The sequence below is a fragment of the Rousettus aegyptiacus genome, unplaced genomic scaffold (genome assembly GCF_014176215.1).
Source record: "Rousettus aegyptiacus isolate mRouAeg1 unplaced genomic scaffold, mRouAeg1.p scaffold_m13_p_14, whole genome shotgun sequence".
NCBI lineage: Eukaryota > Metazoa > Chordata > Mammalia > Chiroptera > Pteropodidae > Rousettus > Rousettus aegyptiacus.
This window is the reverse complement of record NW_023416289.1, coordinates 5,507,616-5,528,225: the sequence shown is the minus strand read 5'-3', so window position 1 is coordinate 5,528,225 and position 20,610 is coordinate 5,507,616. Positions and strand designations below refer to the sequence as shown.

Below are 20,610 nucleotides of genomic sequence, written 5' to 3'. Positions count from 1 at the left end.
TATCAAAACATGGCAAAAGAGCACAAAAAGGAATGTTTTTCAATCTCTTTCCCCATTTTACCTCCATCTACTGTTAGTTTATCCTCATCAGCTGAAAGAGCTTTATAAAGTTTTACTAACTATAGCTTGAACTGTGACTATGATATGTATACTAAATAGATTATATTTATATCACTGACGGTTCTGAAGGACCCCGTGGGGGTACCGCCCTCCAGCTTCGCTGATAATCACAGCTACGGATCCATCTTACTTTCCTAATGGAAATACAAAAAGGTTGAATTCAGCACTCTGTTAGAAGGCAATGTAATGTGACCAAGTAGGATTTATCCCAAAGAATATTAGAAACTATATTAATAGATTATATTCTGTCAGTAGAAGGAAAGACATAACCATCTAAAAACATGTCGAAGAAATATTCAATAAAAATTGAACTTCAGTCTCTAGGGGGGAAAAAGTGAACAAAGAAGCAAAGATTAATACCAGCGACTATCATTATATTTTATTCTAGAACCCCAAAGCATAACTATCAAAGGCATTACTACCTGCTACCATCGCTATTTAGCGGTTCTAGAGAATGTAATAAAACAGGTGGGAAAAAAGGAGAGGACAGTGTAATTACTAAAAGGAAGACATTCTTATTATACCTAGCATATATTTAGAAAACCCAAGAAAATCAACCAAAAAGTGTTAGAATGGTAAGGATGCATCCTGTATTGTGGCCAATTACAAAAATAGCACACACACAAAAAGTTTTCTCATGTATCACCTAAAATTACAAAATAAAAATATCCCATTTGCAATAGTAACCAAAAATAGTGATCTAATATGTATAATACCCAGGAATAAACTCAAAAGGTAAGAAATAGTAACTAAATGTGGTGAAAATGTTGTTGAATGAGAAAAAATATTTATCAGAAATACTTCAGTTCTTTTCAAATTAAGTTATCAATTTAATGTAATAACAACTAAAATACCAAAGGATTAGTGGGATACACAAGAGACCTTGAAAAAGTGACTTGTAAATTTATCTGGAAAAAATTTTGTCTCCTTGGCGCAAGAGCCTAGGAACTTCTGAAAAAAAAAAAAAAATCATGGGGCCCTGTATTGCCGCATACGGAAAGGTATCATAAAACTCCAATAATTAAAATGGTGTGTCAAGAATGACAAAAAAAAAAAAAAAAAAAACAGTAAAAAAGCAGATCTGAGTACTTCAGCATTCATTAGTCAATAAATGCAGTGAGGATAACTTATTAACCAAAAGTCAGACAACTACTCCATATCATACACCAACTAAATTTTAAATGCATTATGAGAATTTTATGAAAAAAAAATAAAACATAAAATAAATAGAAGGACATATAATTGACCATTAATCTGATATGGCAGGAGGGAAAAGTTTCCCTATACATAAATAAAAAAAAAAAACTTTTGAATAACAAAAATATAAAAGCAAAAGATAGACAATAAATAAACTAGGAAAAATATTTCCATCACTGATCCATGATTAACAAATAATAATGTCCCTAATCTATGAAGTGTTCTGACAAATTAATACGAAATGATAAACATTATCAGCAAAATTAAGGCTATATGAATAAATCGATCACAAAAGAACTATATTTGGCCAATAAACATGGTAGAAAGGAAGTCAACCATATACTTAGTAATTAAGGAAATACAAATCTGTTCTCCAATGAGCTCCTACTTCAGCTCTTCCACATAGGCAAATATTTATATTTTATGGCAATTCCCAGAGTTGACGAGGATGTACCAAACATGCATTCTCATGCCCTGCTTGTTAGAGTGGCAACTTGGGTCACTACTATGGGTAGCACTGGAAAATGCAAACCACCAATCCTTACAAATGTTAACCCAACAATTCGCCTTCTTTTAATTTATCCTATGGAAAATACCAGAGATTTGCACAGAGATTTATGTGCAATAATGGTCACCAAAGGAAAACTTATAATAGCAGGAAAAAAATCCATATGATGAAATACTGTATAATTGTAATGACATGGAAAAAATATTCTCAGTAAAGAGCAAAGTACAAAAGATGCACATTATTATTGCAAGCTTTGTTTAGAATATTTCTTACATAAATGTGTCAAACATATTTTAGATAAAATTGGGATCATAATGGATATATTGTACATAGAACAGGCATAATAATAATATTCTACAAAATATACCAATATGTATATAAGTAACGGCAGTTATCACACTTAATTTCAATACCTACAGCTACAACCATGGTAACAGTTAAAGAGCACATAGCTATGCACATCACCATTCTACACACTTCACGTATGTCAAATCATTTAATCCTCACAACTATTATTATCCCCACTTCACGGATGAAGATTGAGACTCAGGGAGATCAGGTGACTTGCCCAAGATCACACAGTAAGGGGAAACACGGCAGCCTGACTCCAAAATCCATCTCTTAACCATGTACAGGCCACTGTCCCTCTAGATAAACGGCACTCTAAAGCAACGAGACTGATTTATAGGATAAACGCTAGAACATAAACAATCAAATAGGCACTATCTCCTTTAATGCGGTCTCGGTGGGAAACTCCATACGTACCCAAAGACGCGGTCACTGATCAAAACATTTTTAGAAACCCTTCCTTTGACTGTCTCCAGGGGGCAGTAAACAAGCCTGCCGTGAGGGAAAAATGAGATTTCTGTCAAACAGCTAGGAATCATTCGGATGTGAGTCTGGAGGTGTGATTAAACTGCACATGTCTGCTTTTGATAAACAGGCAAGAAAACGTGATGATGCTGATTTTACCACTGCGATCGGGACAGGTATCTGCTCCCAGGAACTGCATTCACAAGTGGATTTTAACATTTCCTACACTGCATTAGTATAATCGCTCGCTCCCATGCCTATCTTCCTACTGGGCTGAGGTCTTCAATGGCAAAGATTGTATGTAATCCATCCGTGAGTCTGCAGCCCCTACCACAATGCCTGGCACACAGAGGACTAATTATTTCTGAATGAACTCGACAGAGGATGCCACACAAACACTTTAAGTGTTGAGGATATATTAGAGCAAAGAAAATATCGCCAAGAGGGTATCTGAGTGTGTGCACCAATAAACACATAATATATATGGAGACCATAATGAAGGAAAATGGAAAATCTAAGGAATAATTTGTGAAATCCTAAATATTAAGCAAGAGAGAACTCAGTTTTTAACAGGTCTTCTTATAATAATATCTAGCTGTAGTCATTACTCATAAGGCACAAGGGGAGAGCAGATATGCCTCATTGTCTAAAAAGCAATCTACTGAACCAAGGATGCAGAAATAACCATAAACTTTCTCAGACAACGATGCAAAACCCATCTGCTGCACGGAAGACACCAAGATGCGCCCTGCCTATGGGTACAATCGACAAAGCACAACCTGGTGCCTGAAATATAAATCAAAGAACCTCACATGCCTGGTACTTATTGACATTTGCTACCTGCAAATTTCTAATATGTGCGAGACGGGCCTATTTTTATTTACAGCACAAACCACAGGCTGAATGTAAAACAAGATGCTTAATAAATCTAGACGGCCATAAAACACCAGCATAACTCAGACGGCAAGACAGACACTGGCTCCTTAATTAAGTGGGTGATGTTCTGTTTAAAACAAAAAGACAACCCTGGGCTATCGCTAAGATTAAGCACCCAGTGTTGCGAGGGAAATGCCACCCATTTTCAGGGCAAAGGCTTTAAATCATGAAAAATAAACCATCTAATAGTGTGTCCTCAATAGTAAGTAGACAGTCAGGACACAGACTGATTTGGATTAACACATTTTCGGTTATAACAAGTAATTTTACAGAGGATTAGTATCTTGATGGTCTGATCAATATGAGGCACGGCCGCTATTACAGATGAAGAGAAAATTGCCCCTCTGGTAATAAAGAGTGCGTGTCTCCGTTCCCCTCCATTTGCCGAGTCCATTACTGTAATGGTTCCAGCATTAACAGCTGGGGCAATTTAAGCAGCAGGGGACTGATGAATTTAAAAGCTGGGCACCCCGGCCACTCATCCCTTCCCTCCCTGCCTCTCCGTCTGCATATGCAACTCCTCTGCCCAGACGGGTTCCAATACCAGGATCGTGTTTTATGAGAACAATGACTGTGACTGCCCAATTATCGTCTCATTAATAGTGTTACCAGCCAATACTGTGACTAAAACAAAAATCGCTCGCAGCATATTGGCTGCTGATTCGGCGAAAAATTGCACACTATTCACCTAAATAACAAGATTGACTTGACGACAGGCTAGAGTCCACGTGAGCGGTAATGTTTGCATTCGTTTGCCTGGTGCTGTTCTCAAGCAAAAAAAAAAAAAAAAAAAAAAAAAAAAAACCCAGCAAGAATGTTCATGCTGACAGGGGGGGAAAAAATTCATCAGCAAAATTATCCGTCTCTGTTTTCAAAATATGGCAAACCGGAAAACAGTGAGATAATGGATGCTGTACATAGAAATAGAAAATCCATATATAGGACAGCCTTGAGACTTGAATCATGCCCAATTCGGCCGAGTGAGTTAAGGCTGCCACATCAGCTCACTTTATGTTATTATTGGAGAAATGCGGGCCCTTGAGGCTCGGCCTTGAATGATCCAGTCACTAAATGAAGACGCCAAAGGGCAGACTTAGGGCTAATGCAGAAATCAGAGGCCTGAATTTTCTGATCACAAACAGTTAGGAAAAGAGTCATGCGCTGGCAGCAAATCTCATCCTCACACCAGATGCAACATAATTGGGTCCTTCAAACTGCTTTCTTGGTTTCTATACCAGCTATAAAGGTCTCAACTTCCGCTTATCCATACAGCAGTTCTTTTGCATAAAGGAAGGCATGGTCTCTTTGCAAGCAGGTCATTTCAAGAACTACAGAGCAAAATAAATGATTAGCGTGGCAACAGAGCAATGCTTGTAGCATAAACAAAAACACAAGCCTGCAGCAGCCATGCAAAGATCAGCTTTCAAACATGCCCTGGCCAGTGAGACAATTTTGTAAAATGAGACAAAATCGTTTCACATAACAGGAGGTTGAAGTGAACGATGTTAGCAGAACTCTAATTCATCTTCTCCAAACGGTGCCTTTTTAAGGTTCCAAGATACCATCTCAACTACAAAGTCCTTTTCTTCTAGAAGTTACAAAGTCACACTTTAAGAATCTACCATAATAAACGATCAACAAAAACTAAAAACACGGAGGGTAAACTAGCATTTTATTTTAAATTTGAAAGAGAACACCAGAAAACAATCGTTGAGAGTTGCTAAGGCATGCGTTGAAGTGTCTTGTTTCTCAAAATTAATACTTATGCCTCTGGTACACTAAACAGTTTATAATCCATAAAGTATTTAACCATTTTCCATTATTCTTTTCAGGTTCCAGTTCCATCTCTCACTAACAGAAAACCTAATGACCAATAACAGGTGATGCTCTTGGAAACTCATTCATTTATTTAATAAATATTTGTGGAATGTTCACTATGGACTTGGGATAGAATGGTGAAGTAACAGAACAAAACAGATGTAGCCTCCGCTTTCTTGACGCACACAGTCTGCCCAAACCTGCACTGCTAAACTCAACCATGACAGGTCCAATCGGCAGCCAGGGAGCCTGTGTGAACATGGTCAAGTGTAACGTGGATCAGATGCTGGGGGCTTGCCACCACTCAGTCTTTCTTCAACGGAGACTCATAAATGTCGCCTACTTGCAAGGCACTCAGCTAGGCACACTGGAGAGGTAAAAGGATGAATTAGACGCCAGTGCTATCTTCCAAGAAGCCAATGGTTTTTCAAGTGTCTGAGTGTTAAATGTGTTTTAAAAGGTGTCTCGAGACTTTCTTCAAATGGCAAATTCCGTTTTCAAAACCGACACTAAGATGGTTAAGAAACAGACCCGGAAATAACGGAAAGTGACAAGAACTCACTGTTACTCACTGGGTTAGCTAATGAGTTAAACTAACCCTTCCATCCAGAGAAGGCCATCAAAACATCCCTCAAACACTGCTGGTGGGAATTTCAAATGGTACCTTCATACCAGAAAACAATGTCTTAGTCCTGTCGAGCCGAGAAAACAAGACACCACAAGTTGGGTGTCTTATAAATGGCAGAAATGCATTGCTTACAGTTCCGAAGCCTGGAGTTCAAGGTGCTGGCGCCAGCACGGTCCTGTTCCGGGGAGGGCCCTCTCCCTCCCTGGGTGCAGACTCCCAAATTCTTGTCCCGTCTCACATGGCAGTAAGGGTGATGGAGCTCTCTCCGGCCACTTTTTTAAGGGCACTAATCCCTAACCACCGAATCACCTCCCAACGGCCTCGCCCCTAATACCATCATCACCTCGGGGGTTAGGATTTCAACATTAAAATCGGGTGGGGGCAAAAACGTTCAGCCCGTAACAAACAGAAGAGCAGTTTCTTAAAATATTAAGCATAGACTTACCACATGACCCAGCAATTACATTCCTAGGTTTCTACCCTAAAGAAAACATCTGTCCATATAAAAACAGAATGCAAATATTCACAGCAGCATTTTTCATAATAGCCAAAAAGTGGAAACAACCCATCAACTGTAGAATGGATTAAATAAAATGTGTTATATTCAGACATTAGAATACTATATTATTCAGCAGCAAAAAGGAACAAAGTATTGATACACGCTATGACGTGGATGAAAATCAAAAACATTACGCCGGGTGAAGGAAGCCAAGCACCAAAGACCACGCACTGTGATTCATTTACTTGAAATCTCCAGAAAAGGCAAATCCTGAGAACGAAGAATAGATCAGCGGTTGCCTGGGGCTGCGAGGGTGGGAATGGGACCTTAACCCAAGGCTTCTTTTGGAGATGATGGATATATTCTGAAATAAAATTGTGGTGATTGCTGCGCAACTCCATAAATAGACTACGAATCTGCATCGTATGTTTAAAACAGGTGAGTTTTATAGCATTTACCTCAAAATTATACCTCGAGAAAGCTTTTAAAGAGAGATACTCGACCTCGGTAGTCATCGACGAAATGCAAATTAACGCCACGATGAGATACCAGGACACACCGACTCGCTTGGCTGAAATTTAAAACGCTGACAATACCGAGTACTGGTAAGGACATGGAGCAACGGGAACTTTCATACACAGCTGATGGAAATGCAATAAGGTAGTGAGTTTGAATAGCGTCCCTCAAAATATGACCAAGTCTCATCCCCTGGAGCCTGTAAATGTAACCTTATTTGAGAAAAAGAGCCTTTGCGGATCTAATGAAATGAAGGACCCTGGGAATCTTGAGATTGAGATCATCCTGGATTTAGGGTAGGCCCTAAATGCAAAGGTTGGTGTCCTTATAAGAGAAAGGCAAGAGAGATCTGAGACACAGAAATGTGAGAAGGTGGCAGAAACAGAGACCGCGATTCTGCTGCCCGAACCAAGAAACGCCAGGAGTCACCAGAAGCTGGAGGGGGCAGGAAGGGTTCTCAACTAGAGCCTTCGGAGGGAGTGTGAGCCCATCAAAACCTTGCTTTCCGGCTCCAGAACTGTGGGAGAATAAATTTCAGTTGTTTTGAGACACCAAGTTTCCAGCAGCCCTGGAGACCAACACAAATGGTAGAATCGCTTTGGAAAATTGTTTTGCAGTTTCTTATAAGACCAAACAAAGAAGCACCATGTGACTCAGCAGCTGGACCCCAACAGAAAGGAAAACAAAAACCTATACAGGAATGGTCATAGCAGTTTTTTTTTTTATAATAGCCCGAAACCAGAAACAAAGCCCAATGTTCAATGACAGCTGAATAAACAAACAATATGTGATAGATTCGCACAACGGACTATCATTCGGCAATAAAAAGGAACAAACTATTAATACACACGACGACATGAATAAATCTCAGAAACAATTACACTAAGTGAAAGCAGATAAATCCAAGAACACATAGAGTACGCTTCCCTTTATGTGAAATTCTAGAAAACACAGACTCATCTACAGCGACAGGAAACGTATCAGTGGTTGCTCGCGAGCGAAACAGCAAGAGAAAATTTCCGGACGGGACTGAAATGTTCTCTGTCAACTCTGGCGGTGGTTTCTCACGTGTACACATCTGTCAAAACTCATCAGATTATACACTATAAATGGGGGCAAATTATTATATGGAAATTACACCTCGATGAAGTCAGTGAGAAAATGAGCTGTTTCATGAGTCATTGAACATTTCCATTTAAGATTTAAAACTTAATTGCTTACACTTTGTTCTAACCAGCAATATTTTATAAATAAACTTCTTTTAAAAAAAAAATCAAAGAAAAATTTTAAGTAAATGGGAAAACAACTTCCTCTAGTAATTCAACATGTTTCACAAGCAGGAAATGGAAAAAAAGCTTTGGAGTCAAAAGACCTGACTCTGATCCCCAGTTCCACACGGCAACCACGTGGCCTTCGGCAAGTACTGTCTTTGACAAGCCTGGGTTTCCACATCCGTAAAATGTGGAACATTTTACATTTAGCAAGGATGGCTAGCATTAAAAACTAGCTCGCAGGCAATGGTTACAGTTTCAATAGAGGAAAAGCTCCCTTGTCCAGGGATTCTATCTAAACTAAAATGAGAATCCTAGTGTCTGGCAGATAATAGGTGCTAAAAAAGATCTTTACAGAATGAATAACTTCAAATGTAAACCCAAAAGGTAAGACGTCATGCACAGTGCCATTGGGTGACATTTATTTGTTTCTTTGTGCACTGATGCAGACAAATGCAGAAGGACCTTCCCACTGAACCCATCTGCAATATACTGTTCATATCACATGCAGATTCAAGCATGGAGACTTCAGGTCCCTGGTGAAACCCTGCTATAAATTAGGTCATTATAAGGCAGATTTTATATTTTAAATCCATAGAAGTATTTTCCTAAGACAAACTCGCTTGACTCTAAATTCTGACAGCAAGAACCGTTTCATTTACCGTTGATCCTCACTTCCAATATTTTCCTAATACAGAGTAGGCAACAAAGAGTATATGTAAAGGCCATGTAACCAGATAAAGCACAGGAAATGTTAGTAGGGCAAGGCTCTCAAGGTCTGGGCAGTTCTCACTAAACGCCATCCTTGCTAAATGTTAAAAACTAGCACAGCAGTTTGCAGATGCAGCTGCATGAGTTCGACCAGGAACCCAACTTGATGCAAAGAAATCGACATGCTGTTAACTAACCAAGTAAGCTTGACCCTGAACCTGACCCGATGCAAAAAGAGGAAATCGACATGCAATTAACCAGCGTATGTAAGCAATGGCTAAGCCTCTCTTCGGGGAGGTGGAGCTTTGGATGTGAACCCTTTCTCCTTTACTTGCTGCAAGTAAATAAAACCACCTAATGGCAACCACATCTATTCCTTAAGTGAAACACCCCAAGCAACACCTCCCCCCCCCGAGTTTCGTAACAAATCTGGCGACTCAGGTGGGACCCTCCTAAAGGGACACCCTCTCGGCCCGGTGTGAACGTTGCGTGAAGCTGTCAGCAGTGGCGGCTCATCGGAGCTCACTCGCCTGTCTCTACTGGTTGGAGGAGACGCCAACTTGGTATGGGCACTGGAGCGGCTGCCCGTCCCACGTCCACAGCAAAGCAGGCCGACCACCTGACCCTGTTTCGTCCAGCGCTTCGGATGGGAGGCAGGTAGGTCGGCCCTGTGGTCACTTTAGTGTTCCACTCCCGTTTGGGGGTACAGGGCTGTCGGAGGATAGTTTCATTTCTGGTGTGCACAGGTTGGTCCGGCAGGAACTGTGTCCAGGACCTGGGATTCAGGGCCGGACCTAGGTCTGAAGCGTTGGAAACATCTATGGGGCAATCCAAAACATCCTCCGCCGATGACCGCTGGTCAGGCGGTCTGGTTGCCAGGGAACCCTGGGTCAATGACAGTGTCTTTGGTGGGCTGGAGGTTATGGGATCAGTGTCTACCACGCTGTGGTTTCTGTCCTGCAGGAGTTGGATTTCGTTCTTTGTGTGTACATTTGTGCTTGCCTTGTCTTATATGTAAATGTGACAGCTACGGGAAACTCAAATTCAATCACCAAATGCAGCCCCTTAGGGTACGTTCTCCAGATTTGGACCATGGACCCCAAAGAACGTTCCCATTATGAATGTAAGATTCATTGGGTTTAGGGATTTCTCCATTTTGGTTGTCTTAGGCTTTGACAGGGTCTCTTGGTTACATCTGAAGCTTGCTTTGCCTGGATTTAGAGCCGGCCACTAGATCTAATTGATGACTAGAAATTAAGGTTTTTTTTCCCATACCTGTCTCATGGTTAAAGGAACTTTAATATGAAATGTCAGGTCTCTTTTTTTGTCTATCTATATGTACATATGTTTGTCTACCTTCAGAGAAAATTTTATTTAAATTATTTTTTTATATATAAAAAGAGCTCTGACTTAAAGAAATTAAGCCCTTACATAAATTAAGAAATTCAACATGCATTTTAGGATCACATGATATAGGACATTATTTAATATGAAAACTGATTTAAGGTTTTTAGATTTTAACTGTGTTTACAAAAATAAGTTCAGGACTATATACCTGCTTTTGGCTTTTTAATAGAGAAACTAAAGACATTTAGGTCTGTTAATAAAAATGTCTTATGCTATATTAAGGAAATACATGTTTCTAAAAATTATAAAATATATTTGCCAAAGAGCCTATAATTTCTAGAGGTTATAAAATGATTCACAAATTTTACTTTTGGTTGTCACTAAAATTAAGGTTTATAAGGGTTAAAATGCAGAATAAAAAATAGGAAAAAAAGAATTATTTTGCCTCTTATGTGAAGCAAGCTGAAACTAAATTATTATAAAGGTTTTTTTTTTAAGAAATTAAGCTTTAGTATCAATGGTGTACTTACAGGCAAACTAAATGTTATGTCTCCAGTATTACTGGTATGCTTTTAAGGACAGATTATAGAGAAAGCAATGGTATACTCTTTATCATCAGGTCTTTATCAATTATTAACCTTAATATTGGAAAAGCTAAAATTTTAACAACTACTTGACTTTCTGTATTTGCCTGAAAAATCTGTCACTTTGGTTAAATGAATAACTTTTAAGTATTGTTACCTATGATTTTATATACACAAATGTTTTAAAACTTTTGATATGTTTGACAGACTTTCCAAGATTCAAAATTTAAGGAGTCATTTTCTCGACCTTTGATTTTTTTTAAGAACTTTGGAGTTTTTCAGCTGGATCCCCGAAATGCCTCAAAGATTTGTTTCCTCTCTTTAAAAAAGGAGGAAATTAAATTAGGCCGATTTTATATGTTAAATCACACGGGAAACATTGTCAAATAAATGATGCTAAACCTTTAATTGTATTTAGAATAGGCTGTATATTTTTTGGTAGAAAAAGGTATGGGAAACAGAGATACACTTTTGTTGAAGGAATAGAAAATAAATGATAAGGATATAAAAAACGTGGGTTTTATTGGTAGAGAAAAAGAAAATAATTTTATCCCAGAATAAAATGATTCTTTCAGAATGAGAGAAAAGATAGAACAAAATCGGAAACATATGTGTAAGTTACAGAAAGTCCCTGCATACCCCAAAAGGTTCATTGAGGAGGGATCTCAAGACGCATGGGAAGGAACTCTAACCATGGCCATTTTTAAGTCTTTCGTCATTTACAGACAATTACTGTTCCACTCAGATGCTTTAACAAAAATGTTTCTACAAAGATGTTTCATCTTAGAGAAATTCACGGAGGATACTCTGATACTCTAAAACATAAAACTTTGGGTACTCTTAACTAATCTATGTGTGACTAAATTTAAAGGTATTAACTCTTGGAAATTTATTGGTGATGTTATCACCTTTATTGGTGATGTCAGCCCCAATAAAGGTACCAGAATCAGCAGAAGCCAAACGATTAAACACAGTGCCCACTAACACCTTATGGTTATTTATTATCTTTGGCTAACTGTCCACAGGTATTGCCTGTTGGTTCAGATCTGTTCTTCAAACTGAACTTAACATTTTGTTTGCTATTATAAAAATTTTTGCTATGATAAATCTTTGTTTTGCATAGCTCGATGTTATAAAGACATCACTGATGATGGTTGCTCGATGTTTTGAAATGCTTACTAAGGTCCATACATTTTTCACATAAGAAACCCCAAGAAACTACAGATACTTAAGCACACGTTCCCTTGGACAGGTATCAGAATGCCCACCACAGCATTCCTGGACAACAGAAATGCTCTTGAAAACATTCTAGCTAAGCAAGGTGGGGTTTGCTCTGTTGTTAATACCTCGTGTCGTACTCGGATAAAACACCTCTAACAAAATGAAGTTAGAATTAAATATGAGTTAGAATTAAATATAACCCAGGCCCTACTCTTAAAGAAACATGACAATAAAGCCTTCCTGTGCTCTGCTTCTCGTTGTCTAAGCCTCCTAAAGAAAGAACTATTTTCTCTCCTGTGGGATGTGATATATTGGGAATGAGCCTTCCTGGCGACAAGGGACCGACAGTGGCATGACATACTCAAAATGAGCACCTGACGATGGAGGACCAATGATGCTTTCAATAACTGATCAGTGCTGCTTCCTGATAACTGATCAGGAATGCTTTCCAGGAAAGAGACTGATCAAAAAAGGGAAAATATAAACAATAATATAAATGGAGCTTCTTTAAAATAGAAAAGCCGCCATACCAGAGGAACTGCCTTACACACAATGTTAAAAGAGGAAAAGGATTTACAACCGCTGGAGAGGTTTCAATCATGGGGATGATATAGGAGTTGGCAGGAAGAACTCAGTAAAACCAGTCCTCCCCAACATAACTTGGTTTGTCCCATTCCTAGGACCCCTCACAGCTATAATCTTACTTCTGATTGTTGGTATCCACTTAGGAAAGGTAACTGAAAACTTAAATAAATACACTAATCTGATTTTACCCACACCGACAGATACTAAACTACACCCATATAACCTAGGGAACTGGGTATATTTAAAAACCTGGAAATCAGGATTCCCCACAAGATCAGCAGAACCCTATATGGACAGCTCTTCATGTGGTATTATTAACAACTCATTCTTTTCTTAAATTACAAGATATAGCTTCCTGCATACATCAGTCTCAAGTGAAGCCAGCTATACCGCTCAGTGAGAAAAAGGAACAGGATCCACAGTACTCCTGAGAACCCATCTGACTTCAAGCTGCTACAAGATTAAGCGACGTCCAACATGTCTGCTCTTACTCCTAATGGTTTTTTTCTATATTTTGTCTCTTTATGCACTCCTGTTCTCAGGAATCCCAGAACCTAGGGGACCCCAAGATTTCCATAAGTCAGGCAGCTAGAGAATTTCACTCCTCTAACTCAAAGATGTACTCCATCCATATTAAGGAGGATGCCATTACAGAAGTGTGACCCTTCGCTCCATTCCCTCAAGAATGAGGAATGAAAGATCTCCAGAAGGAATTGTTAGATACGTTGGGTTTGGGCTGTTCTTTTGGGCAGTTCTGAGTAAATGTTATTCTTGCTAAACATATAGCACAGTATCTTACAGATGCAGCTATAACTGGATAAGCTTGATCAGGAACTCAACATTATGCAAAGAGGAAATCCACAGGTAATTAACCAAATCCAAGTAAGTTTAGCCATCTGCAAAGAAGAAATCAACATGTAATTAACCTAATAGTATATAAGACCAATGGCTAAGCCTCCCTCCAGAGAGAGGGAGCTTTAGATGTGAATCCCATCTACTTGCTGCAAATAAATAAAACTATTGAAAGATGACCGCCTCTTGTTCTTGAACAGAACACCCCAAGCAGGGGAACCCTTGAATTAACAAAAAGAAGGACTTTAAATTAGGCCAAAGTGGCTGATGGGCTGAGCAAAGTGTCACATCCAATGAGACTGCAGAAGTAAGTAGAGTCCACACCATGCAGGACACTGTAGGCCATGTGAAGTTTTGTCTTTATCCTAAGATCAACAGAAAGTCATGGAAGATTTTTAAACAAGTGATTGGCAGAGGAGGAAGGAAACGGACATGATTAGATTTGCATTTTGAAAAGATCACGCTCCACAGTGTGAAGAAGAGACTCTATGTGGGAGGAGGGAAAGAGGACAACATATTAGGGTGTAGAGTGAGTGTAAAGCAATAAGGAGAGTATTGTAATAACCCATCAGAGATGATGGTAGCTTGGTCCAAGGGGGTGGAGATGGAAAAAAAGATGGACAGATTACCAATATATTTAGACAAATAAATAGGACTTGATTTGGGGAACGAAAGGAAAACGCTCAATTCTTCTGAGCCTCAAGTCTTCATCTGTAAGACAGGACTGTTGATACTCCATCTGTATAATATCTATCTTGCAATCTGCTGTGGTAAGAATATGAGATAATATAAATATCATGAACTTAATGCAGAGCCTGACATGTAATAAATGATATATTCTTAAAAATCGCTATTGCTATTATTATTTTCATCCCATGGAATGGCAACTACCAGAGGCTGAACCCCAAAAGGAGATAATATAATCGTAGTAGATTTTCGTATCCGCTGTGCTGAAGACGTAGAGCCCATCAGCTGGCCACTGAGCCAACTGTTCCAAATAAACACACCTGAGCGCACAGGTACTTCACCTAAACTTGATCTCGGCCCTCAGAAATCATTACCAAAGAGAAAGCACAGCTGGTATGATCACAGTTATCTGAGAGTCCGGTAAACTGAGGCACGAGGGTAGCTACAAATTTACCCAAGGAATTAGGTGCAGAAGCAGAACTAGTAAATGAGTGTCTTCTCATCTGTGAGTTGATCCAAAGGGACTAGGCCTGCATCCGGAGCAGCATGAAATTTATAACCCCAGTGTCTCTGGCTCCCTTGCTGACAAGGCCCCTTCGCGCCTTGGCTTAAGCCCGTGCGTCCGCTCGCATCCAGCCAAACCCTTCTGGTTCCCTGCCCCCAGCTCCCAGTGCACGAAAGATCCCCGACTCCGGGGAGCCCCACATACCTTAGCTTCGCGTTCCCGTTCCTCGGTGGTCGGGGTCCGCTTCATGCTGCCGCTACAGCCTCCTTCGCCAAGGCTACTCTTGTAGTTTCCCTCGCTCGGGACCCCGCCTCCTACGTGTAGTTCTCTCGGCATCCTGCTTCCGTCCAACGCCATTCTCCCCCAGAGCCGCGAGAACTACCACTCCCAGGATGCACGGCGGAGACGTGGCGCGCTAGACTTTCCCAGGTCCGACAGCTGGCCGAGCGTAGCCCGCTACGCAGCGAGCAGGCGGGCCGGGCGGCCCGAAGACAACTACATTTCCCAGGAGGCCACGGGGCCTGCCATGTTTTTCCCATGCTTCCCTCGGCCAGCCGCAGATACGCCGTCGGCGCTATAGCAACGGTTAGCTAGCTGCGGGGAGAGAGTGGCGGTGAGTACTCCGGGGGGAGCAGAGCGGGATGGAGGTGGCCCACCCCCTACCTGCAGCACCGGACGGGGTCTTGGGGTCTGCTCTAACGGCTTGGAGAAGGCCCTGGAGTTCTGCTCGCGTGAAAAAGTAGCCCAGCACGAGACACCTCACACCCTCGGGCCTGAATCACAGCCGGCCCTATACCCCAAGGGCCGGCGCTGGCGTGAGACTTTATATCCCAGACCTAAACCCTGGCTGGTGAGAGTTGATGCTAATTGCAGTGTTTGTCCAAGTCCTTATTCAAGCAGAAGGTGATATAAGCACAGTTCGCTTATTTGACCCGGGTTAGGAATTGGTTGGTACACCCTTAAACCTCCTGAATGGCCTGCTGTTGGCTTAATTATTTGTAATTATCTGTTGATCATCTTATTATCCCATTGCCTAATAACTACATAAAGGCGGGGAACTTTGTTTACCATTTCAATTTCACTGCCAAATATTCATTTATTCAATAAATATTAATGTTGGTGCCCACATTGTGCCCGACCAGCTGTGAAAAGGACAGAAACCCATCTCAAGGTGCTTAATTATACGTTATTAGTGAAGACAAACTAGTAATGAACTAGTAAACAAAAAAAATTCAAGTAGAGGTGATTGCTATAACAGAGATTAACAGTGATGAAATTGGGAGAAAAAGTAACATAATCAGGGAAGGCCTCTCTGAGGAAGTGACATTTGAGCTGAGCCCCAAGGTATAAGGAGCCAGCAAAGGCCTTGAGCAAGACAAGGATGCTGTGGCTTTGAACCTAAAAGACAACAGTGTGAATGCAGAATGGTGAGCAAAGAGGGATAGCATGAGTTCGAACCTAAAAGACAACAGTGTGAATGCAGAATGGTGAGCAAAGAGGGATAGCATGAGGTGGGTTTCTCACCCTCATTAACATTTTTGGCCAGATAATCCTTCGTTGTGGTTCCAGTGCTCGGTGGGGTGTTTAGCATCCTCTCTGACTTATAGATACCAGTAACACCCCCCACTTCCCAGTAGTGACAATCAAAACTATAACAAGACAACTGCTTCTGAGAGGTGTTGCCTCGGGCAAGTTACCTAAATTGTGTCTCAGTTTCTTCATTGGTAAAGTAGGACTCATTTGAGGAACAAACGCTCAAGGATATTGTGAGATATTTAAGTATTTCATGTATGTAGAGCACTTAGAAAAGTGCCTGGCACATTTGAGTAAGCAGTAACTGTTAACACCATCATCATCATCACTATTGTTACCATTATAAAAGCTACTATATACTCTGTCATGGAAAAGTTACCCTTTTTACAAGTGTCCTGTGTTTAAACTTCTTGATAATTTGGTTCCTGAAATTGACTGTTTCTATAGCACTGTTTCCAAAAGAAGATGACCACCCAGGCATATATCTGTGAACTGTTTTATATCACAACAAAATGCAGTAGTTTTCAACCTTTGATGAGTTGCAATAAAAGTTATTAACCCTCTCTCTAAAAGGTATTGCATAGACACATGGGCATATAAGATTTTGTTAACCATCTCTGGGTCCACAGACCCTGATGCCCCATGGACTCCATTCATTCATTTAACAACTATTGAGTGAATCCCTGCTATGTGCCCAGCTCTGTGCCAGTCTCTGAGAATACAGAGCTGAACGAGACAAATAAGCTTGCCACTCTCTTGGACTTCGCATTCTAGAACCAACATTCTAGAGATTGAGAACCTCTGTGTCAGGGCATTTTAATCGGCAGTTTGCATTTGGTTTGCTGGGAAGATCAAAATGAAAAAAAAAATTTTAATTGACATACTGGACATTGCATGAACCACTCACATTCATATACAAAAACTGTCCTGCATCTCTGTAAAGAAGTGAAATTATCTAAAAATGCCAGAATTGGCTGGACATCTTGTATGTTGAAGTAGGAAGCCCTGAGACTTAGACCTCATGGCAACAAACGCAGGACAGAACAAAAACTCAGCTGGTGTATTTATAAAACCTCTTTCACAACACTTAGAAGAACTGCCCGTTTGTTTGTGCACCAAGCTGACAATTAATATTCAAGTAATACTGACCTCCCAGACAAATCTACTAAATGCTTTTAATGTACCATCTCACATACCCTTATAATCATCGTGAAATAGGTATTATTTTTTTTTCCATTTTTAAATTAAGGAACTGAAACTCAGTGAGATTAGGTGACTTGACCAGCTAGTAAGTAACATAACAATCATTTGAATCAAGTTCCTGACTTGAGTTTTTTCTGAGATATCTGCTTCCTTTTGGAGGCAGAAAAAGGGTAGGAGGTAGAAAGAAGGTATTTCTTAAATTTGAGTGAGGTCCGCCCCCGCCACCCGCCCCAGAGGATAAGAAAAAGAGAGAAGGAAGAATGATAATCTTACCTCATTTCCTAAGCAAACTATAGGAAATATACTGTTGAAAGGAACACTGTCTCCAAGATTGAATGTAGTATTACTTTTAAAATAGAAACTTTCATCTTCCTAAAGCTACACATGTGGGCAATAAGATGTCCATTAAAGTTCTAGTGCCTTATTCATTTTATTTGGTTCATTCCATTGCATAGTTAATGTTATAACTTGGAAAGATTTTATTTGAATTTTCTTTTCTCCACAGATAGGCCATGTCTGGTCCAGCCGATGAGACTGCAGGAGACCTGCCTGTGAAAGATATAGGTCTAAACTTCTGTGGAATGGGAGGGTTACAAGGTATGGCCAGCTGTTATTTATTATAGTTATGAACTTTGATCAGTAACTTCTTTACTTTTAATTTAAAGTATTTTTGATATTCATACAAACGAAGCCATTTAAGTAACTATATAGCTCTTGATTGGACTAAACAAGAAGATGTAGTGTGTAGAACAACATATGGTATTTTACTGCGTGCATCAATTATCAACAGCTCATAGAAAATGTAAAATCCCCCTCTGTTCTGATAAAGAATTGTTATAAATCATCTTTTTAAAATTCCACACATCAGTAGAAACTACAGAGAGTATCAAGCCTCCAAACCAAATTGCCTGGCTTAAATCACATTCACCATTAAAATGTTTCTTTATGTTTAAATTTTATATGGGAGGAAATGCCATATTTAAAATTTTTTGTCTTTCAAGTAGAGTATCTTAAAATGGTTTGTTTATTCAAGCAATATTGAGTTTGTTTTATCAAATTAATATACATTAAAGGTTTTCTTTATCCTCTTATATCTAGCGGTTGCTATAGAGCTAAAAAGCACTTTCAAATCAAGAAAGAAAAGCACCTCATTAAGGAGCAATTTAGAGTGTAGAGCTAGCTATATTTTTATTTGCCTGTGCTATGTGCTGGCCACACTGTCATGCCATGGCATTTGTCATTGAGAAGGCTGTGGTGTAAAATGTATTCCACTGAGACATCTTCGTACACCTGCTAATCAGGAATGATGCGAGTGGCCACCTTGAACTGCCACGGGAAGGTGGTCAGTGACTTGTCCATTGAAAAAGATAAATTTGTATAGCTTTTATGTTAAAAGTATGTATAAGCTTTAATTTCGATTTTTGGCAGAGTATGAAGAATGCAAATACAAATACATTGTAAGTGTGCAAAGTTCTTTATTGGGATTTGGTACCCTAAATTTAATTCCTCCTCTCAGTAAATAAAGCTTTAATCTTGGTTCATTTGTTCTTTTTTTCTTTTGGAGGATTTTTGAAACTCTACCTACTTTGCAATGATATGAAAAATACCAAATTTAAGCTTAAGTAAAAATATCATGCACTTGCTAAAAGGTATAAAAGTTCTTTAATAATACTTAAGGTAGCTTATTAATAATCTGTGAATTTTTTTTTTTTAGTTTGGTCTTACAAATTTTATAGTTTATTTTCTATTACTCAACACTCATAGCTCAGAAAAATCACAATCATATTGTTTCACCAAATTATTGTTATAACTCTTGCCTTTGCAAAAAAAAAAATAAATAATAATACTTTCCGATACGTAGACTTTTAGTTTTTTCAACAGTCAGAATGTAAATTGAAAAAAGTTTTTATCGAATCACAGTGTCAGCTGACATTCTTAAAGAGCAGTTATTTGAATATATTTTTGAGTAGATACCGCTTTTGTTCAAATCCTTCCTGTTGTATGTAAAGTATTAATAGTAAAGTTTTTAATCTTCACCTCCAGTGTGAGCAATGCTATAACATATTCTAAAGCAATCTTAATTGTCAGTCACAAAGAAAAAAGTCTGAGATGAGTGCATCAGACTTTATATAGAGATGAACAGTTATCATTTTTAGAGACTATTGGAAGTAACCCCACCGTTAATTACCTCGCCTTTTTTGCAGAAACTTCAACACGGACAGTGAAGTCACGCCAGGCAGTGTCACGTATCAGTCGTGAGGAGCTGGAAGACAGATTTTTGCGTCTGCATGATGAGAACATTTTGCTTAAACAGCATGCCCGCAAGCAAGAGGATAAAATTAAAAGGTTATGATAAAAAGCTTTTAGCTTTTTTTCCCTGACTCTGTAAAGTTTGGAAGATATGCTTTTTTTATATACTTAATTGAAAACCCCACCTTGACTCTTTCTTTGGAACGAGGCAGGTTGTAAATAAATACAATTTTTAAAAATGGAAACTCTTACAAACTAGAATAATAAACCAAAATGACTGTGAGTGTTTCTCATGTCTGAAGTTGCTATTTGAAAGAAAGAACTAATAGCTAAGTGCCATGAGTGTATCATATCTATAAATAACTTTCGGTTTAACATTTACAGTTTAATAAGCAAATGGCCAAAGCATCTGTTTTTAAATGTCTTGATTTTAAAATGAAAGTTTTAAAAAGTAATTAGCTAGTTTAACTTGTTAGAACGCATGTTTCCTTAAAATTTAGGGTTTACTAATGAAAACATTACTTCAATATCTGGAACATATTTAACTTTGCTTGAGTTAGGCTAGAATCTATATTTATTTCAAAGAGTCTCAGCTATTTCTGAAAAAACATCGTCACTCTTGATTTATGTGCAAAATTTTCCGCAGAGATGATTTCTTAAGAATAGCTATTTAATTTTTTCTTCTTCAGAAAGACTATGACTATCTTCTGAACAGGTGGCATTAAAAACAAAAACGTGCATTCACATCTAGAATCATGAACGGGTCTGTATTCATATTCACGTTCTAGCTTTAATGAAAAGATGAGACTTCCAAGAAAGAAGATAG

The 20,610-nt window shown here is 39.1% G+C and overlaps 2 protein-coding genes across 6 annotated transcripts in view; one reads left to right on the top strand and one right to left on the bottom strand.

Annotated features, from left to right (window-relative positions):
• The window catches only part of FTO (FTO alpha-ketoglutarate dependent dioxygenase), a 310,416-nt gene extending 295,324 nt beyond the window's left edge, over positions 1 to 15,092 (bottom strand). For all 5 annotated transcript variants that reach the window (XM_016142382.2, XM_036231278.1, XM_036231279.1 and 2 more), the window contains exon 1: positions 15,003 to 15,092. In XM_016142382.2, coding sequence (XP_015997868.2) covers positions 15,003 to 15,047 — 45 coding nt within the window. In that variant the 5' untranslated portion in view covers positions 15,048 to 15,092. The remainder of the gene's footprint in view (positions 1 to 15,002) is intronic.
• Positions 15,093 to 15,330: 238 nt separating this feature from the next.
• RPGRIP1L (RPGRIP1 like) overlaps positions 15,331 to 20,610 on the top strand; it is an 84,257-nt gene continuing 78,977 nt past the window's right edge. The window contains exons 1-3 of the mRNA XM_016142383.2: positions 15,331 to 15,411; positions 18,040 to 18,131; positions 19,739 to 19,880. Of these exons, the coding sequence (XP_015997869.2) occupies positions 18,047 to 18,131; positions 19,739 to 19,880 (227 nt within the window). The 5' untranslated portion in view covers positions 15,331 to 15,411; positions 18,040 to 18,046. The remainder of the gene's footprint in view (positions 15,412 to 18,039; positions 18,132 to 19,738; positions 19,881 to 20,610) is intronic.